Here is a 27,668-nt window from a genome sequence, read left to right on the forward strand (position 1 = left end):
TTGAATAAATGCTTAGTTAGTCAGTATCTCATGCTGAATTGTCTTGAGTCCAGTATCACCAATGCTTTATTGTTGTTTGGTATATGATTTTTATCCCCTTGGTGGGTAGTTGCTAGGTAACGTAATGATGTCATATCATCCATATTGAAATTTTTGTGTTGATTTTGTGATGTTACGATTGTGAAATAAAAACAATGTTATGCTTTCACAAGGTGTTATAGGTGCATTAACACAACAAATGAGTCATTTTGTTGGTAGATGGTTGCTAGGCAACATGATGACATCATGATATGTGACATAGAGAAAAGCCCTCAGGCGCCTAAGATGTACCTGTGTGCCAATTTTGGTTGCTCGACTCCTGATAGTGTAGGAGGAGTCTGTGGGCAAGCAAACAGACAGAAGGAGATTTAGTGTATTATAGTAAGATTACAAACTGGGTGTTACACTATGTTGTTATAGTTTTCACTCACACATCCAAATCATTGAATTCAGCTGTTCCGATCACTTCCATGGTCACAGGTGGATAAAATCAAGCACCTACACCTGCAGCTCCGTGAATTCAGTGAATTTAGTGAGGAATTCGTTACTAAATATAAGTCAACTGTTAGTGGTATTGTAACAAAGTGGAAGTGATTGAGAACGACAGCAACTCAGTTATGAACTCACAGAGTAGGGTCAACAGAGGTTACCGACTTTCTGCAGACCTACAAACTTCATGTGGGCTTCAGATTACCTCTAGAACAGTGCCTACAGAGCTTCATGGAATGGGTTTTCATGGCTGAGCAGCTGCATCCAAGCCTTACGTTACCAAACACAATGCAGAGTGGCGGTTGCTGTGGTGTAAAGCCTGCTGCCACTGGACAGCAGTGGAGACGTGTTCTCTGGAGCTGCAAATCCCACTTCTCTGTCTGGTAATCAGATGGATGATTCTGGATTTGGCAGGAGAACGGTGGTTGTCAAACTGCTACAGTTTGACACTTTAAAAGCATGTTAAATATTTGATGAAACACATGCAATTAAAGAAAATGCATGTTACATCATCCAATTTTTGCATTTCAATTTTTTTTCAACAGTGGATGAGTCTTAAATATCACACATAATAATGGATCCAACAGGATCAGCCACAATTATCTGTTAGATGAAAACCAAGCTGTTTAGATTAAACTTCTCTGTGAGACCACTAAGTCACTACAGACCAAATGCAGCAAAAATCAGATCTAAAATCTTCAAATTCACTAAAAGTTTCAGGGATATTTTGCACAGTGTTCTCAATACCTGAAGAAATATCAAGAATGTTGTGCAGCGACTGTTTTCATTATTTTCACTGGGATCATTCTGAGCCTCCAGCAATAAAAAATAAGAAGTCTGTTCATCAGAAAGAGACACTGATGTGTGAAGAAACCATTTATTTAAACCCCTTTCAGCATACAAAAGCGAGTTCAAGCTTTCATCTCTGTGGAAAAAGCTTGTTGGTGATTTTTATGAATTGTAGCCGTAACGCAAACTTGTCATTTGTCACAGGTATTGATCTGGAGAACATTGTGTACTACAAGGACAACACACATTACTTTGTCATGACTGCCAAGAAACAAAGCCTGCTGGACAAGGGAGTCGTCATCAACGTGAGCAAAATACACTAGCTCCACAGATCTGCTGTAATCTTATTTCATGCTGTCTGGTTTTTTTTTTTTTTATTATTGTTATTTATCTTATATTTTAAAAATAAAGAATATTACAGACAATTTACAGTTCAGGTTTCTTATTCCAAGAATTAATATCGTAAAATACAATAAATTTGAAATTGTCAAATCTTTTGTTTATTTCTAAGACTGTGTCGGTCATGTGTTAAATTCATTGTATTGTAATTTGTTTAGCCCTAAGCACTGGCTTCAGGAGAACCATAACCGCTAACAGATGCAGACAGATGTTGGCAGAACTTGATGCTTCAGAGATTTCGATTCAGAACGATTTGATTTTATCATTTATAAATCTGTGCTCATCAGTTTTTCTTACTTACTTTTCTTTATTCACTGTCTTCCGTTGATTTCTTTCATAAACAGAGAGCTTTTGTTTCGCTTTTGCACACAAATTCATTGTGGTTGTTCTGACTGCTTCGGTCCGACAGGATTACTCAGACACAGAGATGCTGCTGAGTGGTGAAAACGTCAACCAGGAAGCTCTTTTGTGCTACGCCCGAGAGGCTGCTGACTTTGGCACAAACTACCAACTTCCCACACTGGACTTTGCCATGAACCATTGCGGGCAGCCAGATGTAGCAATGTTTGACTTCACTAACATGTACGCCTCTGAGAACGCTGCTCTGGTCAGGGAGAGATTTGGACACCAGTTGCTGGTAGCACTGGTTGGCGACAGTCTGCTTGAGGTAAGACAGCAAGTAGCAGAATCCGGCATTCATGGCATGGATATTTAAATTCCTCTATCCAATTGCTGTGGGCAGAAGACCGGTAGAAAGCGGTCGTTTACAGTTTGCTCTGTCTCAAACTTGATGGTGATGTTGTCTGGAATCACTAAGGGAGCAGAATTTTTGTGCTCTGAGACAATGGTGGTGGTCCAGAAGCACACAGGGACATTTCAGGAATCTATTTAGAGACATGGGCAACCTGAGCTTTTTTAGGAAAGTGTGTAAGATATTCAAACTTGGATAGTCAATGCTTTGGTATGTGACATGACAGGGTAAAACATAACAACAGAAATACTAAAGACATCCCAAATTCCAGACAAGACCAAACTTTTCTCTAATGGAGCCACATTTTTCTCATTTCTTTGGTTTCCCATCACTTTTATTTTTTTATTGTGTAAGCAGTCTCTCTGTAAAAGGAAATCTGCACTCAGAAAACATAATCACCCCCTAACACTTCATGTTTGCAGTTTGCTTAAGCATGACTTTATTTTTCCATTATTTCAACTTCTATGACCTGGAATCCAAAAAGCTTGTCTCCTTTTTTTGTATATCCCCCGATGACCAAGAGAAGAAGTATGTCAAACAGACTAAAAGCCACGGCACGATGCCTCTAACAATAACTGGCAAACTTGTTGTGTGTTGCTGTGTAGCCCTTCTGGCCAATGGGAACAGGCTGCGCCAGAGGCTTCCTGGCTGCCTTCGACACGGCCTGGATGGTAAAGAGCTGGGCGCAGGGTCAGCCGGTCCTCGAAGTGCTGGCAGAGAGGTACCCACACTTTATGTTGGGCATTAGTGAGCGCCTCCTATAAATCTGTGCTACTCAAACACATTGTTCACATAATCAGCATGTCAAACTCATTTTACGTTGTGGGCCACGAACAGCCCACTTTGATCTTTAGTGGGCCGGAGCAGTGAAACTCACCTTTCTCTCAGTGTAAAGACATTTAACTACACATTTAATTTAACTTAATTAATTTAATATTTTAATATAAGAAGTGCAACTTTAGCAGTACATGTCAGTTTTTCTACATGATAAAGAAATGCTTTGGGCTTAATAATAATAAATCTTTTTAATTGTAAGAAAAAAATGCATTATTGTTATTTATTTATTCATTTATTTATTTATTCATTTGTGTGTAACATTACAGAAAAAAACTCTGCTAGCTCATTGTGTTGAGTTTCCTGTAATTATAAAATGGAATATTTCTGTTAATTATTTTTGAACCAAGTGAAAAATGTTGTTATTTAAATGTTTATCTATTACTTACTTACTTCGGTCTTTATCAGCAGGAAAAGCTATAAAACTATGAAAATACAGTTAAAAGTTTATATCCTCCTTCACATTTTCCAAAACTGTCCCGTTGGCCTTCTTGAAGGGGACTGATCCTTGCCCCCGGGCCTTAGGTTTGACACACTGGCATTAAAGTGATGCAGTAATGCCTCTTGTCTTGGTACAGGGAGAGCATTTACCGACTACTACCACAGACAACCCCTGAAAACATTGCCAAAAACTTTGAGCAGTACACCCTAGACCCAGCAACTCGATACCCCAACCTCAACTCTACCTGCATCAGGCCTCACCAGGTGAGATGTCAGCAAATCTGTCAATGGATCATTTAAATACTAATACTAATATCTCAGTTCCAACAGCTTTTTCTTTGCCTTTCTGTTTCAGGTGCGTCATTTGTACATTAGCGGACAGCTTAACCCCTGCTCTCTCGAGCGTGCCGCTACCATACGACGGCCTGTCAATCTCTCCAGACGTGGTAAGGGTTAAAGGAATTGAATGCCACTGAGTCATCTCCGGTTATTCACTAATACTATAACTAATAGGGTTTCTTCTCCTTTCAAAGGCTCCTAATGCAATCATTGTAGCCTAAATCTCCCCCATTCAGTTCCTTCCCTTCTAACAGAAGTAGTAAGTCGCCAGAATTAACTTCAGTTTAGGGAATAAGTCACGATATGAGGTTTGTTTTTACATGTGGGTTCATTGAAGAGAGGAAACTATGAAAGAAACAGTCAAACACACATACATCCCTCTCCAATATCAACAAAACTCAATGTCACGTCCATAAAACAACCCTGCGTTTAAACATTTAAAAAAAAAATCAATGACAAAATTTTGAAACCCGAAGCGAAAAGTAAACATTGGTGCCAGAATTCTGTTATATTCTGTTTAGTCTGATTATTCTCGCGCTACTCTGTGTGTTTGAGTAAAGCCACTTTAGTCAGTCCTTCGCTCTTATGAGCAAGCACGTACTTGTTTCTACAGGTTTGTGTACAAACCCCAGCACCCACTCTAAACATCTTTATGTAACAGCACACTATTTGTTGGTTTGTCGTCGTAACATCATATCTGACATCATAACCACCGAAACGTTCTTCTAACACAGCCTGCCTTCTTTTCACTGCTTTTTAAGAATTTGATCATTTTAAAAAATCGTCTTTTTTGTGCTTCTGTGGCAGACTCAGAGGTCAGACCAGCGAGGCTTCTCACTTGGTGCCAGAAGCAGACGGAGGGCTACAGGAATGTGATAATCACAGACCTGGCGTCTTCTTGGAAAAATGGTATCGCCCTCTGTGCCCTCATCCACAGATTCAAGCCTCAGCTGATGTACGTATCAACTGTCAGATAATATCAACCTGCAGAGCCACAAACTGATCCCAAACCAGTTGCGTTAACATAGTCGTAGCATGCATGTATTCACATGAGCGTTATCTGTTTTCCTGAGAAGATGAACTCCATGAGCTCTTCAAAAACAACTAGTTGTGAGGAAATTCACATCTTAAAATGGAATGCTAAATATGCTTGGTATGCAATGAAGGGCACTGATCTATATGTGTGTTTATCTGATCTGCTCTCTACCTCCTTAAAACTTGTGCTGATAGATGGGTAAAAAATACTTCATGCACAGCTGTCCCCGAACTAGCTGGGTGCTCACAGGAGTGTGCAGCTGTGTAAATTTCATACATGTCAAGCCAAATTAAATAAATACTAGCTGCTCCAGTACCCATAGCAATGTGTGTCCAACAGAATTACTATTGACTTGTATTTAATTCTAAAAAAAACCCCAAGTTTTTCTCTCTATTGATTCAGAGCTGTGGAGAAAAACAGCTAATCAAGAACAAAGAACAAAAGCCATACTTTCATTCTTTGCCACGTTTCAGATCAGACTGCTTCTCACAGCATGGATTTAGTAACTCTAATTTTATCCTCTAACCCCTTAATTAGTGCCTTCATACCTTGCCACATGCCACCACAATTTCATCTGGTCCTGTAAGTTTCCAGGAACCACTGGCATTTTTCCCCTTTCCTCTTTTCCATATGCATGACTGTCAGCAGAGCAGACAGCAGACAGAGCAGGTTCACAGAAGAGAAAGGCAGAAAAAAGTGAGCCTGAGCACTTAGCGAATAATGCCAGAGTTTGTGTGCTCTGCTGCTAGGTTACCGCTCTTGTCTTTACATTACTTCATTACTTCTGAAGTCGTCTGCACACTGTCCACTTAGGTGACGACATAAAGATGCCGTTTCCCCCATTAGAGGCTACTGGCTGCTATTTTCTCCTGCATTTGAGGAAAGCGGTTCTTTGGCTGTGTTGGAAATAAAAATGTGTTTCTGAGTGACGTCATTCCTTTGCACATGTAGTCATTGTCAGTCACATGAAATGTACAGTTCCCTTAAAGAATGTCACTTACACACCACACATGTCCGCAGTGCATCTTAAATAATATAATAATATTTTGGTGAGCCCATGTGAGTTGGAGCCTCAGTTTCCTGTTCTTAGATGACAGGAGTAAGCACCTATTGTGGTCATCTGCTTCATGTGCATTCAGGGATGCTCTTCTGCATACCTTTGTTATAACAAGTGCTTATTTTGAGTTACTGTTGGCCTTCTGTTAGCTCAGATCAGTATTCTGACCATTTTCCTCCAGTGTCAACAAGTTATTTTCACAAATTTTCTCTTTTCAGGCCATTCTCTGTAAACCATAGAGATGTTTTTTTTTTTGGGAAAATCCCAAAACGGTTTCTAAATTACTCAGATCATCCCACATTTAAAGTCACTTAAATCATCTTGTGTCCATAATATGATTCCTAGTTAGAACTTCATCAGGTCATTTTGGCTGTGTCTAAATTTAGTCGTGTGATTGGCTGCCTATCTTGATTACCAAGCAGTTAAACAGATGTACCTAATGAAGTGGCCACTGACTGTAAGTCAACGTAATACCCATATTTTAAAAACAAGTTTTTATGTGTTTGTTGAGGAGTGATTTGGGAAATTGTAAACCAGTACCAGACAAAAGCAAAACAGTCAAAAAACTCTGACCACTTGTGTTAAATTACAATAAAAACACATAATATATTTATACTATTTAATACTCAGTGTGACTGTTTTTGCCTCCATCAGAGATTTTGACTCATTAAACGACGAGGACCACGTTGCAAACCTCCAGCTGGCATTTGACATCAGTGAGCGGGAATTTGGGATTCGTCCATTCACATCTGCGAAGGAGCTGAGTAAAGAGGAGGAGCTGGATAAAACCAAGATGATCAACTACCTGTCCAAGTTCTACGAGCTCTTCCGCGGAACGCCTCTACCTGCATCAGGTGCCCTGCTCTATTATTCTGTGTTGTTATAGCCACTGAAGCCTGGTATTCGTAATATTTCTCCCTCTGTTTTGTTTTTATTCCTTATCTTTTACACCAAATTCCATCGGTGTTGAAGGTCTTACATTTCTTTGGATTTTCTGTGAAAAAATTCGCATGTTGTTCCATCCTGTTAATCAAGTGTAATGGTATGAGAGGAATGTGTATCTGCACCAGCACTGCGAGGTTGCACAAGTCTGAGATTCTCAACAGCATACAGCTGTCTGTCTCAACAGAAGTGCTTTTAAAATTTCTGCCTTAACTCTTTTGGAATATTTAACCCCCAACTTCTTACTTCAGCTTCACTGTTTCAGGGAAATGAAAGGGGGTGTCCTCTTTTCTCCCAAACCACTCTTACATATTCTGTGATCTGTAAGGGAATTTCACAATAATGTGACGTTACTGGCTGTTCACGGTTGAAAAATGTGAAGCTGTTAATGCAGTCATGTGTTATTCTGCAGGTTCCAGAGGAGTGGATGAAAACAATGAAGATTATCCGTCGAAGGAAGTCAAAAGTAATAATAATGTGCTCAATTTTGCACTGACCAGGAAACGGGTGCCAAAGGTAACTCTGCGCAGAAGTGCAAGTTTTTCTGTTTGTTCCTTCGGTTTGCTTTATTCCCACTTGTTATTGATTAATCATGACTGTCACATATTCCGATTTTCTTCCTTGCTCTTTGTTTTTAGGAAGAGAAGAAGCTAGACGGTACAGACCCCATTTACAAAAGAAGGCGGAAGTTCTATTTGGAGGAGGTTTGTTAGCATATACTTTGCAAGTGCATAGTTGATCATTTTGCAGGTTTTTTTATGCAGTAAGTTTTGTCTGTCTCTCTTTAGGCCACTAACTTGGCCAGTAATGGCTCCACAGTTCGAGACAGGCCGGATCCAAAGGAAAATAAAGTGCGCTCTATGGCTACGCAGTTGTTGGCCAAGTTTGAAAATAAACCGAACTACACCATCCGCAAAACACAGGTAGAAACTATACACCAATATGTCTCGCAATGGTATGTAGATTTTATTTTATTTCCTGAGTACTAAGTACTGTATGCACTACATTTATCTAAACAACAGTCCAGAAATGGTAAAATCGCCATAGAATTTTTCTTTTTATTTCATGGATCATAAATATGATTTAAATTTCCCCAGTTATGAGCTCGATTCACAGTGGCTTGTGGTTTTAATCTGACAAAACTTTCCTTTTTGCTAGTGCCTCAAAATCTTCTCTTGTCTGATTTTGCTGCTGGTATTTAATCTACTCATATGTTTCTGTTTCTGTTCTTTTTACTAACCCTCTGCAAAATCACAGTCAGACTTGGAGGAGTCCTCATTCCTCCGTACTCTCGACCTCACTGACGGTCTGCCCGTTAAACTCAGACCTCCGGTCCCACCCAAACCTTCTCCTGTGACACAGGTAGTCCAGAACTGCACAAATTAGACAAACCAAATGCATCTGAAAAAAGTGTTTAAAACCTATAAAATTACAGCATATATGTACTTCATGTAGTGGATTTTAGTAACAGATGCCACTATTGTATAAGGCTCTAGCAGAATTCTTCCAAAACAGAGGTTTTTGGGGATCTTTAAAAGGCCATACTTGTGGTTTTGCTTTCTTTGGGTCTGACTGACACGGTCCCTAATTTTACTCCATAAACCAGCTAAATGCCTTCATGCTTGACTGCAATCACATGTTGCACACGCACACTCAGTGAAGCTGGCACAAAACTGAAATCTCAAAATTTAAAATACACAATTAGACATCTGTTTGTTACTTAAATCAAGTAAACAATGCTTACTTTGCAGTTAGCTTTAAATTCAAGCTTTATTTAATTTTCACATTTGATATATGTTTAAATATTCAGAATCACACATTATATGAATATAAGATCCACGCCTGTATTACAGATAGTCACTGAACAGGCTCAGGATGAAGCAGTTTGTGGACAAACAAGAACTCTTTGATAGAAAAACTTAAAATTTTAAAGTCACTTGAACATTTTTTGGAATTTCACATACATTTACTTACATTCCAAGATGGCTGCTTATTATGTTTGCGAATAGTCGTAGCCAATGAGATAAAAAAAACCCATTGTGTCCTATTCAGCCACTGCTGAAGTCAAAGCATTGCATTCATTAGCTGAGCTGTTGGAAAACCAGCAAAAAGCAACAGTCAGCAATGTCATAAATTCTTTCATTCACGTTGAGTCTTCGGTTGCTGACTTGCAGTCTCAGATGTCAGGCTGGTTTTCCAATTCTTGAGCATCCCCCAAATAAATCTTCTTTAAAAACAGGTTCTTCTTACACATGCATGACCACGAGATGGTTACATAACTCTGGGAAAACATAAAGCAAACAGGCCCATATTGATATATTACCTATGCGGGCTGATTTTCATACTGTGCTAGCATGACTAATGTCTGCCAAGGGGGCAGGAAATCAATGTGAAAACTTGTGCTGTGCTTTAAAATGGCTGATTATTTTTAGTTAATGGGTTGAAACCATCCGTATGGCTTTTTACAGTATCTGATCTCTGAGTGGATGCACACAAAAACAAAGGATTCGTTGTTTGTTTGCTTAGTGACGAGTTATAAGAGCTCACATGTTCATTGTCCCTTTCAGTTTGGAGTCAGTATCAGAAAAGCAGCACAACAGTTAGTCCGCCTGCCTCCAAAGACTCTGCCCAAACCCCAGCTTCAGCCCCCACATCCATTTTCTGTAGTAAAGCTCAGACATGTCGATCTAGCGCATGCTGAGACGAAGCCTCAGCTGGAGGGTGCAGAGCCCCCTGTTTCTCCTTCCTCCTGTCAGTCAGCAGTCCATTTCATGACAAGAGTCCTCCATCGTCTCAAGGAGGTGGACGAACACATCTCTGAGGTGAACAGTGCCTCTTCTTTTATTTCTTTAACTCCTGTTTTCTGTCTGTTTTTTCATTCTGTCCTCTTTCTAAATCACTGTGATTGTTGCGTTTCTCAACAAGGAGTGAATGTTGATTATATATCATTTTCTGATTATACATTTAGGCTCGTGTAATATGCAGTCTGATGGTGAAGTCAGCCCCTTTATTATCCAGCCTGACAAAAATTTGCAAGAGTAGTCTTACATATTTAACGCTATATTTAGCGTTGTTGGAAGTTTTTGGCCTTTAATTTAGTCTTTTTTATGATCCCTTACAAAAGTTTTGAAATCCATATTTATTTATTTTTTAGAGCTATCAGACTGTTGCTAACTAGCTATCAAATTATTACCACTCTCAAATCTGTCCATGACTGGAGTCAGAAGATCGCTAACTTAGCTTAGCATAAACAGTGAGCGCAGGGGTAGAAACACAACTTAGTTTGTTTTTTTGTTGGACTGCCAACAGACACAATCTCTGATTTATTTCTTTAGCAAGAGTCAGGAAGATATTAGAACTTACAGCTGTTCTGTGGGAGGTTTTTGTTCCCACTGTTGCAAAGTGCTTGCTCATAGAGGAGTTGCTTGATTGTTGGGATTTTCTCCAATAATGTGAGATTCTCCAGCCGACTGATGTGAATTGGCGCGATATAAATAAATAAACAGGATATGAATTCACGAGATGTTTTTTCCTCATTCCACTGTTTATGCTAAGCTAAGCTAACCCCCTGGATCCAGCTCTAGACTGACATGAATGGTCCACTGACGCGCCTCTGATTTTGAGATTGTAAAAACAATGACGCTATTTCAACACATAAACTCTGACTAATGTCAAGAGAATCAGCCACAGAAACTGTGTGACGTTTTCCTTATTTACATGTTGATTGGTTTAAGTGTCACCTCTTGTTCAGACATCATACAGACTTTACACTATGGAACTGACTGATTAGATACTGTTTAATGTCCAATCTGACTGCTTTGGACATGTGTATTTTCAAATATAGGTCAGCCGCTATGTGAAAATGTTCCTTTAAGCTGCTGGCTTCAGATATTTTACCCACGCCTGTGTTATTAATGTTGAGATAAATTACATCATTATTTTAGTCTAATCTGAAAATGAGTAATTGTCCTTTTCATTCATGACTTTGGTTGAACTCATATACTAGTCTCTCATTTCTCTGCCAGGACTGTGTGACTATCCCGGTTTTCTGTTCCCATACAGTTTGAGTAATTACATCAACTCAGGTGTGAAATTAATATAATAGGGCGGCTTTTCAAACTGCGACGTCTTTGTTCTCCTCTTGACAATAGACACTTAGCTGTCGAATCCTGCTTCTCGTTGAGAAGACGATAGAAAGGTCTGTCATCACTTGCGTGCGCAGTGCTTATTAAGCATTTATTAGTCTGCCTAATTTTGCCTGCGCACACAAAAAGGGTTGTTGGATGAACTGATGACTTTTCTTTTGCCATCCTGCAGAAAAAAGCTCAGACACAACAGGTTAGAGAGTTTCATGCAAAGAGTATAAAGGAAAAAGCCATCCACCTTAGCGGGTTGTTCCCAGGAAACAGTTCTGATGTACTTAAGGTGAATATCTCCAGCTTGATGTGTGATCCCACACTATCCTGTGTGTCTCTGTGCTCCCTGCCCCTCAAAGTGTCCTCATTTGCACGTGTTTTAGGACACAGTTGTGGCATGTTTGCAGTGCTCTCCATCGTTCATTAGTTTTCTAGTGTGTTTATTCTTTGTTTCAATAGAAAAAAAGAAGTACTTTAACCTCAGATTTCTATTATTGTCATGTGCTTTGCATGAGAGCTTTGCTTGAACTGCTGTTTCTGCCCTTTGCTTTTAATTACTGGCAGTCCTCAGAGGACAGAAGTGTGTACTCTTGTGGTTTCACTCTTAGGGTTTCTCTGCTCCACCCTTCCCCAAAAAGCTGTCTCCAACTTAAAAAGCCCATTTCAACCCCCCCAAATATCCAGTTTATGTGTTTTACTCCTGGCCTGTAGTGTTAATATGGTGTGCACCATTTATAGTTGGAAGTTGGAAGTCCAGTTTAGAAAGTCAGAACAGCCCCAACTTTACAATCCAAATTAGCATAAGGGAACGTAAACAACGGAAAAGCTAAAATTGGTCATCTGCACAGTCACTGTTGTGTGTTGACGCTACCTTTTCCGACTTTTCTACTGAAAGGTACAGGATTAATCCATTTACGTATTTCATTGTAGCTTGGGAAGAAACTGCTGGAGGTGGAAAAGGAGCGCTGCAGGCCAGAGAGAAAAATATGTAAATTGGATGCCGTTATAACAGCCAGATATTATAGCAAGAGTTACACTAGTAGAGTATAAAGGAACAACTCCTGGTAGGTAATTATAATCAAGTATTTGTGTTTTACAACCAGTGGGTACACATGAGTAAGTAAGTACATAAGGGCAGGATCATTGAAAAGGAAGCTGAGACTCAGCCTCAGTGTGTCAGTTATAGTGACAGATCTAAAATTCACTTGTATGATTTTGCTGTTTTCCCAGGGCGGCTCAGTACGAAGGGCGTTTCCCCCGTCGGGTGACAAGTGTCACTCGTGTCAGAAGCGTGTTTATATGGTGGAGAGGATCTGCACCGAGGGGCTTTACTTCCACAGGGAGTGTTTCCGCTGTTCGACCTGCAGCTCTGTTCTTCGACAGGGAGCGCATGCTTTCCACTCTGAAGAGGGTATGCTTCTCCAAATGGCGTAGCCACATATTACCTACATGGCACAGAATAACTGAAATGGCTCATCTTGACCTTCACTTTGATCTTACAGGGAAACTCTACTGCAAACTGCATTTTGATCAGCGGAACAATGGGACGAGCATACGGAGGACTTTCTCTCTACCCTCAGTGAGACCTGTGCGTATTTATCCACCTTCCTCTGATAATGATGGATGCAAGGTGTCTAACTTCTCCTCCCATCACCTCCTTCTTAGAATCGTGATAGCATTCAGGAGCACCGTCCTACTGATGAAGATATCACCCCCTCCAGCAGTCCGGCAGACCTGCAGAGTGAACCCGCAGCAGGTACCTTCAGCTCGTTCATGAGGAAACAGCTGAGCTGGCCTCTGAGTGTGACTCGTGCTGTGTGCAACGCCCCCCGGTATCTGTCCCAGCGTGCGTGTCATGCAGCACGGGCCTTTACCGGCCACCTGAGAGACAACGCACAGGACTACACGTTGCTGTATGAGCTACTGAGCATGAGCTTGCCACTGCTGTTTGTTTTACAAGAAGTACTGCTGCAGATGTACACAGAGGCTGTGCCTGATGGGCCGAGCTCTTTAGAGCCTTTACTGCTTTGGCTGCAGGAACATATCAGGCAGAGGATAATCTAGACTTTCAGCTGCAAAAATTTAACCCTCAACATTAAACCAGAGGCCGAGGAGTTCATTAGTTGCAGCGTCCTCAACCTGTTATCATTTTGTACATGTGCACAAGCACCTTCCTGATGTTTACTTACTTTTTATGATGACACTGTAGGTAGATGTTAGATGTGTGGGTGTGCTGGGTGTGCACTAGCCAAAGAAGACACACTGTAGGCTACTTATGCAAAAAGAATTTTGGTTTACTTTTAGTAGTTTACTTTGGGGTAGTTTGTCAAGCAAGGAAAACTGCACCAAATAATTTTGCAGTGGGTTTGATGAGTGAACTGTTATAATATATTGGACACATAGGTTAAAGAGTAAATAGGCAAGTAAATCAAACAAGCCATGATCAGAACATTGGAGCCTATTAGGCTAACTTTTTACAAACTTACTCGTGAAACTGGCCCTGCAGTTAACTGGGATTATGACTGACTAACTTGATGCACTTTAACTTTGAGAACTGCCATATCAATGTAGCAGCAGACACATTTGTCACATTTGACAAAAGCCTGTTCTCATATTAACAGTGACTGCAAGGCAGGCTTTCATTTGACTATGCATATGTACTAAAGACATTTTAATATGTATGCAGGCATGTCTTTTAACAGTCATGTAAGCAGGTTTTTTTACTATCACTTTATAAAACAAACTCTCTGTTTACTCTCAACAACTATTTTTTATTTTTTTTGGATAACACCAAAGGATATTTGACACTATGGACTGTCCTAAATACTTTTAGGTATTTAGTTCAACTTTGCTGCCATCTGCTGTTCACTCAGAACAAAATATATAGAAATGTGGTAAAATTATAGCCGCAATTAAATTTAAAATAACCGAACAGGTTAATATGTGGTCTAACTGAGGAAAAACGGGAAACACAGGGTCAGCAGCACAGGGTGGCTCCACCGGAACGGAGAGATTTTCCGTTTTGCTGTAGACAATAGAAGCGGTGAGCACGCTGTGATGCGTTTGAATGTGCTTGCCGCTCTTGCTGTAATCTGAAAGCACGATGTCGGACAATCAACTGTAAACCTCTCTGACTAGAAGCCACATAGTTGCTTCCTATTTAGACAATCTATTGATGCTCGTGAAGCACTTTAGAGTAATTTTTAAGGATTTGAAAATCGTCTGGCATTATCGTGAGCGTTTGATGACACTATGTTTGTGTTTTGCTCTCTGCTGCCTTATAGTTTGTGTTAAATTACAGAATCGTGTGATCTTATTTTCCGTGCTGTGCAGGTGGAAAACATGTTTTGTTTTGTTTTTTAATACCAAAGAACAGTTTTCAAGCAAACTAACTGGACTTGCTTCTGTTTAGCAAGTTGACGGTCGAGCAAACTGTAACATGCACAACGGTGCCAGCATTAACTCTGAATGTCAGTATTGTGCATCGTTTTCATAAACATTTTCTATCTTTGTGCACTGTGCTGTGTTTATTTGCCTTCATGTTGTCTTTTTTTTTTTTATCAGTTCGTGCTTCTCTTTTCCTCTCATTCAGCGGACGCCTTTTATGAAGCCTGTGAGACAATCGGGTGGTTAGGAGAAATGACTTTTTAAAGGTGATCACCTGCATGGTTGCATCAATGTGAGGCTGTAGATGCTGATATCACATATCAGCGGTTTTAGTGCTGAAATAATATTTTCTTTGAAGTGACACTAAGTTTAAGCTAAGCTAAGGTCAGGACTAATCAACAGTTTTGGGAATGAACTAGTACTAATTCAGCATGGTTTGAGACCTCTGCAAAGAAGCAAAGAGCAAATAAGTTCATGTAACTTTTTTTTATTCCGATCTCACCACAAGGTCTTAGTCTTTTTTGGAGTGTTTTCTTCTTCTTCTCATGGATACCTTAGTCGTTCAAATAAACTACTGCTTTCAAGGTGAAGAGTAACATTTCCAACTCAAATTTAATCTAAACATGAGGGGAAAAAGTGTTGCTTTTGTTGCTCCAGAATAGCTTCTGTACATATTGAACCTTGAGGTGAGATTACATGTTTCTAAAGTCAACATTTAACAGTGCACCCTTTTTTTGGAATTATGTTTCATTGAGCTGATGTTGTATTTTAAAGGCGAGCTTCCATCAGCGTCTCCTTACAGGAGTTGGGGAGTGTGAAAAATATCCCTTCCAGCTCCAGACCGGCAAGAGTTGTCACTTGAATGAGTATCAATTAAATCAAAAGATGTATTTGATTTAAAAAAAAAAAAATGTGAGTGAGGATTTAAAGAGAAGTACTCTGGGAAGACCTCTTCAGCCTGTTCTTCCCGTCTCCGCTGGAGATGGGCAGCTCAATGCTACGTTATCCACCACTTGCGCGACATACCTGAAGTGCAAGCAACACAAGCATCCAAACTGTGACCGTGATTCCTCCTCTGTGGAAGAAAGGGAAAAGCACACAGCTGACTCATGTGTTTATGCAGTTACTGTAGAATGAGTCCATGAGAGCTACACCTAAAATTTGGCAGTGGCGGCCGGAAGGTGAGGCTTCAAAAACCTCCAGCTCCAGATGGCATCACATCAGACTGGTAATAAAGGCATTATTCTCGAAGCCTTTCCATGATGATCTGACAACAGGGGCAAAGAACTACGATCTGTTTTCAAACCAACGTATTTAACGTTTGAGAGAAATGTTGTTCATTTAACTAATAATAATCATATCCCTTACTCCTAGTCCTACTGTGGTATAGGCACAGATAAGCAACTGACGTTCTAATCCACCATGGTGGATGAGCCAGAGTCATGCATATTAGTCTCATCAGTAATTTTGGTTTGTGTGTTTAGTAAAGAATAAGAATTTTTTTTAAATCCCTTTGAGGTCTACACCTTAAGTCTCAGGCAACAAACTAACAAATTTTCTCAATAAGTGATATCTTTCCCTTTACATGTCTCTTTGCTGGTCGGCCTCTAAAAGCTTGTTTTAGGATGATAATGATGGATGAGGCACATTTTCTTATTATTGTCAGTACACGGTAATGCCTGTTAAAGAGAGATTCTCTTGTTCAGTTCATGAGATTTAGAAGCAGACTTCTTTTCTTTGATTTATTAGTGCCGATATGACAAACACAACACTATACGCTGAAAAAACGGCTGTTTCATGCATGCATAAAAGTGTACAAAGATCTCTTAGATATGTCTTAGTTTTTCTCTACTCAGAATCAGTTGAACTTGCAGACTATAAAGAACAGCCGGGCATGTGCAGATTTCTTTTTAAAAGTCTGTTTTCTTTGACTTGAAGAAGTCGCCACAGAAGAAAGCCATCACCTCATCCACTCATCACTAAAAAGGGACTTCAAGTTTTATTGCAGGTTCTATTGCAGAGTAAATACACAGTAGTGACTGCTAACTTTTGATATGATGAATGTTTTTCTACCTTGATGGTCACATACAGTCAGTATGGTGTACACTTTGTTTTGCTGGGAAACTTTGGGTCCCTAGACTCACATCAGCCACCTAAACTTTGTTGCAAGCCAGTCAAATACGTAGTGCCTCCAAATTTCCCAAATACTAATCAGACTGTGCTGCAGGATGCACAAGAGCAAGCAGGATCCAAAGAGGAGCCATTCTACAACCCACAGGACATGAATGTGCTACATCCTGGTGCCAGACATCCTGTATCCATGTCATAATGGGCCAGAGTGATTCTGACAGCACGACTTCTAATATCAGGCATTATCTTTTCAGTCCAACAAAAGAACATTAAACAAACTAAAAATAAAGCAATTAAAGCTGCTATAAATATATATATACATGGCAAAATTAAGTCTGACCTATTACACCGTTCCTTATTTTTTGTCATATAGCTTCTGAGCACTCACACAATGCTCATATTAAACAAGTCCACCACTGCCTCTGTATCTAATATCATAAATATGTTTATTAACTCATCTCTGTCTGTGAGCACAGCAGCCTCAGCCACCTGCTGTTCACACCTTCTGTTTGCAATGGGCAGCCAAGATCCAGTGTAAAACACATAATGAACTGTGAATCGTGTTTGCAAAGAACCACCGGTAGACATAATTCAAAGGAGGGTGCTGGAAATGAGCATAGCATGTCACCTTTAAAGAAGCCTGTTGCATTTCAGTGAATATTCATGAATATTCTCAGAAATGTAGAATTTTTTTTTTTGTACTAACCTCTGCCTTTCTTGAATAACTTGAATTACATCTGGTTTTTGATGTACACAATACATTCTGTCTCTTCATTAATCAATCTCGAAAGCAAAGTGCTCTCTCATGCCTCTGAAAACTGTAGGTCTCAGAGGTTAAGCTGCCATTGACTGCTCAGCGAAAAATGAAAAAAAGATGCTTGCAAAAAGTAGATAAGTGAACTAAAAAGTCCTTGGCTTTAAAAAGTGTGTTCATCTTTTCAGATGAAGACCGTGTCATTTAAAAAATACACAGCAGTGAAGCCAAAAAATGTTCACTTTAAAAAGAACAAGGTTCAAGGTTCAAGGTTCTTTATTTGTCACATGCATAGTTATACAAGTATAACACACAGTGAAATGTAGCCTGACACGCTCCTCGACATGTGCAAAAAATTGGGGGGGGGGGGGGGTGTAGAGGAAGAACATTTATATATATATATATATATATATATATATATATATATATATAGACGAGGAACCATCATGGAAGGACAGGCCCCTGCACGGTATGTACCACCGGCAGATAGAGGAGGTGGCTGATATCCAGAAATCCTACCAGTGGCTGGACTGAAAGACAGCACAGAGGCACTAATCATGGCAGCACAAGAACAAGCTCTGAGCACAAGATCCATAGAGGCTGGGGTCTATCACACCAGGCAAGACCCCAGGTGCAGGCTGTGTAAAGATGCCCCAGAGACAATCCAGCACATAACAGCAGGGTGCAAGATGCTAGCAGGCAAGGCATACATGGAACGCCATAACCAAGTGGCCGGCATAGTGTACAGGAACATCTGTGCCGAGTATAACCTGGAAGTCCCGAGGTCAAAATGGGAGATGCCCCCAAGGGTGGTGGAGAATGACCGAGCTAAGATCCTGTGGGACTTCCAGATACAGACGGACAAAATGGTGGTGGCTAACCAACCGGACATAGTGGTGGTAGACAAACAGAAGAAGACGGCCGTAGTGATCGATGTAGCGGTTCCGAATGACAGCAATATCAGGAAGAAGGAACACGAGAAGCTGGAGAAATACCAAGGGCTCAGAGAAGAGCTCGAGAGGATGTGGAGGGTGAAGGTAACGGTGGTCCCCGTGGTAATCGGAGCACTAGGTGCGGTGACTCCCAAGCTAGGCGAGTGGCTCCAGCAGATCCCGGGAACAACATCGGAGATCTCTGTCCAGAAGAGCGCAGTCCTGGGAACAGCTAAGATACTGCGCAGGACCCTCAAGCTCCCAGGCCTCTGGTAGAGGACCCGAGCTTAAGGATAAACCGCCCGCAGGGGCGTGCTGGGTGTTTTTTTGTTTTATCAAAGTCAAAGTCAACTTTATTGTCAATTCTGCCACATGTACAGGACATACAGAGAATAGAAACTACGTTACTCTCAATCCCTAGATAAAATAGCAAATGAACATTTAAATATAAGAGTGATTAAAAAATGCAGGTAAAATAATTAAAAAGTAAAAATTTAAATAAATACAATACAATTTTACATATAACAAGAAAGCTATACAATATACAATATAATGGGTAAATGACATTGGGTGTAAACCAGGCAGAGTAGTGCAAATAGGCAAATAGTGCAAATGGAGATTTAGTAATGTACGGTAAGAGATAGTGTAACAACAGAGTCTTATGAGGTAATGGCAGTCCAATGCTCCACAAAGTGACTGGTAACTGGTGCAGGCCAGTGAGTGAGTCAGAGTGTGTGTGTGTGTGTGTGTGACAGAGTTCAGTGAGACCGTGGAGGAGAGAGGGGAGAGGGGGCAGAATCGTATATATATATATATATATATATATATATATATATATATAGTATATGCTATATGCACTGGGTGAATGTGCAGTAGTAGCAGCAAGCAGGTGAATTCTGTACATTAATATGAATAGACATCTGACTATTTTACAGGATAGACAATATAAACATATTTAAAATTAAAGGAATTGAAATGTACATTGTTCCTTGGTTTAGTGTCTGGAAGAGTCCTGTCTCAGTCAATCATAGATGATGTGAGAGGGCGGGTGTGTGTGTTTAGGGCACGGATGGCTTGGGGATAGAAGCTCCTCTTGAGTCTCTCTGTCCTTGCCCGGAAGATGCGGAACCTTCTACCAGATTGCAGAAGTTGGAACAGTTTGTTGCCAGGATGGGACGGGTCCTTCAGTATCTGCGCTGCTCTAGTCCGGCATCTCCTGGTGTAGGTGTCCTGAAGCGGGGGGAGAGCAATCCTGCAGCAGCGTTCTGCTGTACGGATCACTCTCTGGAGAGCTTTTTGGTCCTTCACACAGCTGTTCCCAAACCACGATGTCATGTTCTGTGTGAGGATGCTCTCCACAGCGCCTGTATAGAAAATCCTGAGGATCTTTGGAGAGACCCTGAACTTCCTCAGTTGTCGTAGGTGATACAGGCGCTGCCTAGCCTTTTTGGTCTGGGCCTGAATGTGGGCAGCCCATGTCAGGTCTGAGGAGATGTGGACACCAAGATACTTGAAGGACTGCACCCTCTCCACTGGTGCTCCATTGATGATGATGGGCTTGTAGTCTCTGTGCTGACCCCTTCTGAAGTCCACCACCAGCTCCTTGGTCTTGCTGACGTTCAGCTGGAGGTGGTTGTCCTGGCACCACGATGCCAGATTCTTCACTTCATCCATGTAGGCCGCCTCATCGTTGTTGGAGATGGCACCCAACACCACTGTGTCGTCAGCAAACTTCACAATGGTGTTGGAGCCATGGGTGGCCACACAGTCTGAAGTGTAGAGGGAGTAGAGCAGTGGCGAGAGGACACATCCCTGAGGGGCTCCTGTGTTGATGGTGATGCTGTTGGAGAAGCACCTGCCCACCCTCACCACCTGAGTTCTGCCAGTGAGGAAGTCCAACACCCATGCACACAGACGGCTGTTAAGTCCCAGATCCCTCAGCTTTGTGAACAGTCTGCAGGGCACTATTGTGTTAAACGCTGAACTGTAATCAACAAACAGCATTCGCACATAGTTACCCTGTTTCTTGTCCACGTGGCTGAGAGTGGTGTGTAAGACGTGGGCGATGGACAAGCGATGTATGCAATCTTAAAAACAGCTTTTCATAGATATGTTTGAAGCCCTGTGAAAAACTAAGTACTCTGCACGATTCAGTAGCTTGTAGAACCACCTTTAGCAGCAAAAACTGGAAGCAATCCTTTTCTGTGTGATTTTATCAGTGGAGGAATTCAGGCTCACTCTTCTTTATAACGTAGCTTCAGTTCTATGAGATTTAAACACATTTATTCATACACAGCTCTCCCACTGCAGCATTTCAATCCCATTGAGGTCTGGACTTTGGCTGGGTCATTGCAACACGCTGCTCTGCTCTGGATCATTTGACTCAGTTTTGGCATCTGTCAGACAGACAGCTCACATTTGACTCTAAAATACTCTGGTATACAGAGAAGTTCATTGTCAACTGCAAGGTGTCCAAACCCAGAACATTGAAAGTTGGTATGAGGTTGTGCTGATACATTGTGTTTGGTGCAGTGCATCATGGCCAAACATTTCCACTTTTGTCTTGTTTGTCCCACATTTTTCAGACTAATTGAGACCTGAGATGTAGCTCTTGGGGTTTTTTGGGTTTTTCTTTTGCAGTTTCTCTCAGTTCTGAAATTGAACGTTGACCTTGCGTTGAATTCGCTAAGACGTCCACTCCTGGGAACATTGTGCCATTGTGCTTCACAGACATGTTGAATTCTCCAGACCAGCAAACTGCCAAAACATCTGCTTTTATACAGACGGTCACACTTACTGAGGATCAATTAATCAAGTGCATTTAGTTATCACTTAGCCTCTTTATTCCTATGGAAATAGTAAGGTCATACTTGCATCCCTTGAAAGCTTTCTTTTTACATATCACTATGTGGAATTTTATTCTTCTAAATGTTGCTTCACTAAAAGATAAAGGGTAAAGACTACGTTCACAACTACTTAGCAATTACTTAGGTATAAGCCACAACAGTAGATGGACACGAGCCATTACACAGGAACAGAAAAGTAATTTAGAGTAAATTGATTTTAGGACAGAGAAGGTCAGTGTGTTGTTGCACAGGAAAAAATGGGGAACTTTTGCTTTGTAGAGGCTTCATTGACAGTCAGAGAATCTTTAATTTGATGGATACTGAACATTTGAGAGGCACCGTGACATTATCATTTATGAATAACTTTATAATAATAGTATTTAATCCCATTTTAAAGATGACATTTTTTTCTTTGTATAAAACATGTTGAATTAACATACTTTTATTTGAATATTCATAGATTTTGTAAGCACTTTAAACCCCTGCTTTCAAAAAAAGAGCTGAGCGATTCCGCATAGACAAAAAATAAGAGCTTTATGTGAGCTTGAATTTTAAAGAGTGAAAATGTTGTAAAGGAATGTGAAAATACTTCGATTGGAGCTCGCACTGAATGTTATTGGTCCACTGAATAGGTCTTATTATCAGTAATCAGCCCCATAGCTATGGGTCAGAATGGCCCACTGGAGTAATAAAGTGTGTGCAATGTGATTTTTTTTTTTTTTTACACAAACACATTCAATTATACAGATTAGAAGAATCGTGATCTCTGGAATTTGCTATGATTTTGTGGTTTGCAGTCTGGTGGTTTGGTTTATATTAGTGAAAATTCAAGTTCTTTGAATTTTTTTCTGCACATTTTGACTTCTTGTTGACTATTATTTCTGTGATTCGTTTCTTTTTTGTGTTATTGTTGGTTTCTATCTTGGCTTTATTATTCCCACCTCTTCAGTCCACGCAGTTCCTCTGGATCATGTAATGTCTTTCTTGTTTTTGTATTTAGTATTTGTCCTTCATTCATATTTATTTTGCTCCCCTGCTTTGCTCTCCGGTTTTCATGCGTTCCTTACATATTTTATTTTTATTTTTATATTTCACTGACTCTTTTGTATTTTTCTTTGGACGTTTTACTGCCATATAAATTAGGTCACTTTCTGATCCTTTCTGATTTGCCCAGGTCTACCTAGCAGGAACAACTTACAGTTATATGTTGTTTTTCTCCCTCGTTGAAAATAAAAACATATTACACTTAAAAAAAATGCCAACAAGATCATTGAAATGTCATAAAATTCTGTTTGCATGTCAGGTCAACTTTCATATTTAGACTTGAGGTAAGGGAAGAAGATAAACTTCTTGAAACTTGGTTATTTTAGGTTTGACACACTTTTCTCATGTTTAAATTAAAACTCTTTGCACATTTCATTTTAACAAAAATCTGAGGGCCATAGAAAAATGTTTATCTTGTGTTTTTGTGTGGAAATGTGATACAAAAAAACAGTTTTTAATTCTAAAGCGAATTCTAAACAATGAAACAAATTAATTATGAAAAAAAGTGATTTCAAATGTCAAATGTAGGAGATAAAAAAATCAGATAGATCTCTCGGAAGTCTATTAGGCAATAAACACATTCAAATAAAGCAAAAACATTTAAAAAGTAAAAGAGTAAAATTATAATTTTGCTCATAAGGATCATAGTGAAAGACCTTAAAGGAGTTGAGTGCTGCTCAATAAGTGTGTGTCATTTTTGCTGCCCCCTAGCGGACACAAATATAAATACTGCAGCCATAAGTACTGTGAGCACAGAATACACACACACACACACACACACACACACACACACACACACACACACACACACACACACACACACTTTTAGCCACACAAAATACTTGAATACAGGACACGGACAATAGCGCAGGTACTAAGGTCACATAATAAGCTTCAGTGGGTTTTGTCATTAGCAGAAATATGTTCAGTATGTGATTACTTGCTGAAGCTCCAAGGGAGTTGTTTGAGAGAGCTCAATTTAATTATTTTTATGTGATTGTTATAACATCAAAAACAGCTCTGAGGAGTCAAGGTGTATTAACAACTCATATTTACTAAATATTTCAATTAAATTTGAAAGAAACCTTTGATAAAATGTTTTTAAAAAAAGCCTACGCTCAGACAAATGTCAGCCAAGATGTCCTCATAAAGGCACAGAACATTTTTTTTCATGAAAAAAAAAAAATCAAATCAAATAGGCAGCTGGGGTGCAGCGCTCTGAAGAGTTGTTTTGTAAAGCACGGTCCTGCAGAAGCAGACGTCCCCGCGTCGTTGTTGTGTGCGCATCTCTGAGGAGTGCAATCTGTTTACAAACCTCTTCGAACTTTTTCATTTTCTTTATTAAATGACATTTCCTTAAATGCATAAAGAGCCAAAAAGAAATGAAGTTATACACTAGCAATGATTAGCATTCAAGCAACAGAGCAATCAGAGCCTGAAATTGCACTGAAATTACAGAAGCTGTGAAAGTTGATGAAAAAAAACAGCAAAGCCGGGACGAGATGAATCTAAAAATATAATGCCATTATTTTAGCCCTTTCACGCAAATCATCCTTTTAAACAGTCAAACGCAATTCACCAGACGGAGGAGATATACGCCAGGCTGCCAGAGTAAATAAACTATCTGAACATTTACATTTCCTCTGAGAAGAAAATCCACCTCTACAACACGAAGTGGAGCAAACAGCTGTCATTTTAGAAGATTTCCCCATACTTTCAACATTTTTAATATAGTTATTGAGAAGGAATTCGAAGTAAAAAATTGAAAATTGATAAGAAGCTGCTGTCATCACAGAAAAAAAGGATTCAAACAGCTACAGCGCAACAAAAGAACTAAAAGCTATGGCTTACATATTGTCATATGTAAGAAAACAGACTAATCCAATAAATTTGAAACCTCAGATAAGCAGCATCTTGGGTCCAGTCTGACTTTCCCACAGAAAATAACAGGACACTGAGAGATGCATTTAAGGCAGTGCTTGTTGTCTTAAGCGCGGCGATGCTGCCGTTCAAAGAGGCTCCTCTGTGTCTGTATCCTGCTTCTGCTTCAGCCTGTTTGATGAGACACATAAAAGCCAATAGGAAATGCCCTTTAGAAAAACATAATGTCTTAAATCACAATCACATGGCAGGACAAAGTCACATGGTATACACATATTACTGCTCAGTGAGTGGGAAACTTGCAATGTCCTATCTCGTATTGCTAGAAGAGTTTAAATAAAATTCAAAATCCAAACTCTGTTTTCAATCTCATCTATAATTTATAATCTACAGGCCAAAGCTGAGTTTATATACTGTAGGTGGTGTTGAGCCAGTCATCACAGACCAGAAACCAGGCTTGAACAGCTTTTGTATCAATTTTGGAAAAAGAAGCATTTCCCTAACTGGAGTTGGAGCGCTGCACTTAATACTCACGTATCTTGAAAAACTACATGCTGCATAGTTCTTTCCTTTTTTTAGGGACATGTGATCTTCAATCTGTTCAATGTTAAAATTATTCAGACTGTTTCTGGATCAGTTATTTAATAAACCTGGAATATAGGATTTCATTTTTCCTACTTCATAGTCTGCAATTCTGAAATTCAGTTTCATCAAATTATGCAAAATAATTTACAGTTCATCAATAAACTGTAAGGAGGAAAACGTAGTGAAAGGGTATTTGCCATTTGCCAAGCCTCAGAATATATAGAGCCAAATGCATCAAAACTTTATCTGCAAATTGTGAAATTAATTCATTTAATTACAGAACTACAAAGAAGCAGGAATGTTAAGGAATGAAAGGGAAAAATTCAATTAATTGGTGGTAAAAAAAAATAGTTAAAAGAAAACTATGATGCACATAATTAATAATTTCTCTCTTTTTACATTTTTTAAATTCACCCAATAATCTGCTTTGCAGCCAAGAACTGGACTTCCTTTTTTCTTTCTTTCTTTAAAATGTCTTCGCATCAGTTCAAAAATAAGCAGTGTACACTTTATTAACTGAATGTTTTAACAAAAAACAAAACAAAAGGTTGAGGCATATCCTTGAACAAATCGTATGGTGCCTCTTCCGAATTTAACTGGTGATCGAAGCATAACACAAACATCCGGGACTGCATTTTTAAAACAGCCTTCAGCAAAACAAAATCCTTCAAAATTTTTTGCCTTTATTTGAACCAAAAAAAATCCATCAACCTGCTCAAATTGACCCTCTGCAGCTTGTCCTTTAATGCGAAATATGCAGCTGGATGTGATTTTTGCTTCAGTTTGTAGGTAGGTAGGTAGGTAGGTAGGTAGGTAGGTAGGTAGGTAGGTAGGTAGGTAGATAGATAGATAGATAGATAGATAGATAGATAGATAGATAGATAGATAAATGAAAGTGCTGCACGGAAAGTCCTCACACTTGATGTATACCATCTGCTCTCCATCACTTGAATGATTAAAAGAACACACAAAGCTTAGCTTTTCCTGTATGAATGAGATTTTAGTTTCCTTAATTATTCAAGGCAAATTTCAGTGTTAAAAGCAAATCAGATTAGCGCAATACAGCAAGGAGGTGCTGGCTTGGTGCTGGACTATGTGGGCTTTGGCTGCATAAGCATGCCTCTTCCTCTACTGTGGAAGCAGAAGATGACCACATATCCATCAGCCCTGACACAAATTTTTAAATCTAGCTCTCCAAACCTCTTTGTTCACGTCTGGCCTTTCTGGCGGGCTGATCAAAATGCCATTATTTATTTAATCTCTCCTCTCTCTTCTGTGTTCCTGCATGGCTCATAAGTTGATGTACAATTCATCAAATGCAGTCGACTATGATGAAAAACATAAAAGAAGACCATTAGCTTTACTGATGTGTACAGTGTTAGAAGAACAGGTTTGTCCTCAGTCGAACTTTGAACTATACGCAACAATATAAACTCACAAGCAGAAACAATTTTTTTGTCCTGAACAGCTTTATGGAGAGATTGCTCTTCATTATTAAAAACACTGACCGTAAACCAGCAGCATGAACCTCAGCAGCTGGTTCAGCAGGTCCTCAGTGATAGCTGTCTGTCATTAGGTTTCTGTTTTGCATGACTTCATAGTCTTACAAAGAGAGACTTGTACAAATAGTTACATTTCTCCTTGACTTTAATTGAATAATCTTTTTAGCCACATAGCCACAAATGTATTCATTTATCACACAGAGTACCTTCACATGCCCTCTTTGTAGTGAGGGTGGTCTACTGACAACTCTATACACTTCTAGTTTGAGCTAAATAATTATAATTATTATTACTATCATCCTCGCCCTATGGCAGCTGTTACAGGAACATTGTTTGCAAGGGTTGCATCTGACTAAATAATGTCTCTTAGGTAGATGAGACCAAAATAATATACAGTTCCATAAATCAAACACAGCATATGAGCACAAACACCTCACAGCAGCTGTCATGTATGGAGGTGGAGGGGTGATGATGGGGGCTTGTTTTGCAGTCACTGAACCTGGGCACCTTTACTCCTCTTTAAAGATATACACATATATACACACACACACACACACACACACACACACGCACGCACGCACGCACGCACGCACGCACGCACGCACGCACACACACACATATATATATATATGGTCCAAGATCCTTGCTGTTGCAAAGGGCCATGTTTATCTCTAGCTACAATGTTATAAACTTATGTATGCTGTCTACTTGCAGCATGTTCTGTCACACTTATGACAGAACATGTTATGGCATTGGTGTGAATGTGAGTATAAAAGGTTGTCTTTCTCTCTATGTTAGCCTTGCTGCGTCCTATCCTCTCGTCCTATAGCTGGGATGGGCACCTGAATTGGATAAGCGGATGAAAATGGATGGAGAGTTCAATAAACCCTGGCTTTTTTCTGTTTTAGTGTATCCTACTTTTAACCACTGAAGGGATATTTTTTGTGTGGCAGTTCTCCTTTAAAATATCATTAGCATTTCATGTCATATGTGGACAGTAGATGACGAGAATAAATCATTTCTTTGCAGGTGAAACTCCTGAGTTTGTAGCCAGAGTATGTATATGGTTGAGTCCATGATAAAATGCTACTCAACGGTAGTTCCAGGTCACAGCATCATATCAGCTGCTCTTACTTTTGTTTGAAGACGCTAGTATAAATCGTGCCTTGGACTTTCTTTCCAACCTTATCCTCTGACATTTAAGCTGGGATAGTAACAATACATTTCAATAGCCCATTGTTCTGAACCACTATCATCAAAAAAGCCCAGGTCCTAGATGCTGTGCTTTTTCTCCAAAAAGCAGAAAATGATCACCCATAATCAGGCATTACACGCCAAGATGTCTTGAACAGGAG

The 27,668-nt window shown here is 39.8% G+C and overlaps 1 protein-coding gene across 6 annotated transcripts in view; it reads left to right on the forward strand.

Annotated features, from left to right (window-relative positions):
* The window catches only part of mical2a (microtubule associated monooxygenase, calponin and LIM domain containing 2a), a 62,427-nt gene that overhangs the window by 24,710 nt on the left and 10,049 nt on the right, over nucleotides 1–27,668 (forward strand). Inside the window, exons 7-24 of one of the 6 annotated variants that reach the window (XM_086287710.1) lie at nucleotides 1,522–1,622; nucleotides 2,126–2,383; nucleotides 3,073–3,188; nucleotides 3,880–4,006; nucleotides 4,098–4,188; nucleotides 4,889–5,036; nucleotides 6,829–7,028; nucleotides 7,529–7,632; nucleotides 7,755–7,820; nucleotides 7,905–8,039; nucleotides 8,374–8,478; nucleotides 9,684–9,938; nucleotides 11,434–11,541; nucleotides 12,483–12,663; nucleotides 12,755–12,840; nucleotides 12,918–13,008; nucleotides 14,845–14,905; nucleotides 15,414–16,439. In XM_086287710.1, coding sequence (XP_086143836.1) covers nucleotides 1,522–1,622; nucleotides 2,126–2,383; nucleotides 3,073–3,188; nucleotides 3,880–4,006; nucleotides 4,098–4,188; nucleotides 4,889–5,036; nucleotides 6,829–7,028; nucleotides 7,529–7,632; nucleotides 7,755–7,820; nucleotides 7,905–8,039; nucleotides 8,374–8,478; nucleotides 9,684–9,938; nucleotides 11,434–11,541; nucleotides 12,483–12,663; nucleotides 12,755–12,840; nucleotides 12,918–13,008; nucleotides 14,845–14,903 — 2,231 coding nt within the window. In that variant the 3' untranslated portion in view covers nucleotides 14,904–14,905; nucleotides 15,414–16,439. Of the gene's footprint in view, nucleotides 1–1,521; nucleotides 1,623–2,125; nucleotides 2,384–3,072; nucleotides 3,189–3,879; nucleotides 4,007–4,097; nucleotides 4,189–4,888; nucleotides 5,037–6,828; nucleotides 7,029–7,528; nucleotides 7,633–7,754; nucleotides 7,821–7,904; nucleotides 8,040–8,373; nucleotides 8,479–9,683; nucleotides 9,939–11,433; nucleotides 11,542–12,482; nucleotides 12,664–12,754; nucleotides 12,841–12,917; nucleotides 14,769–14,844; nucleotides 16,440–27,668 lie in introns of those variants that run through there. The other 5 variants (XM_086287715.1, XM_086287707.1, XM_086287703.1 and 2 more) reach the window with 5 other exon arrangements.

This window comes from Aulonocara sp. 'chitande type north' Nkhata Bay, linkage group LG1 (assembly GCF_057382095.1).
Source record: "Aulonocara sp. 'chitande type north' Nkhata Bay isolate Kocher_YH1m ecotype deep benthic linkage group LG1, A_spYH_male_GT1.1, whole genome shotgun sequence".
Classification (NCBI taxonomy): domain Eukaryota; kingdom Metazoa; phylum Chordata; class Actinopteri; order Cichliformes; family Cichlidae; genus Aulonocara; species Aulonocara sp. 'chitande type north' Nkhata Bay.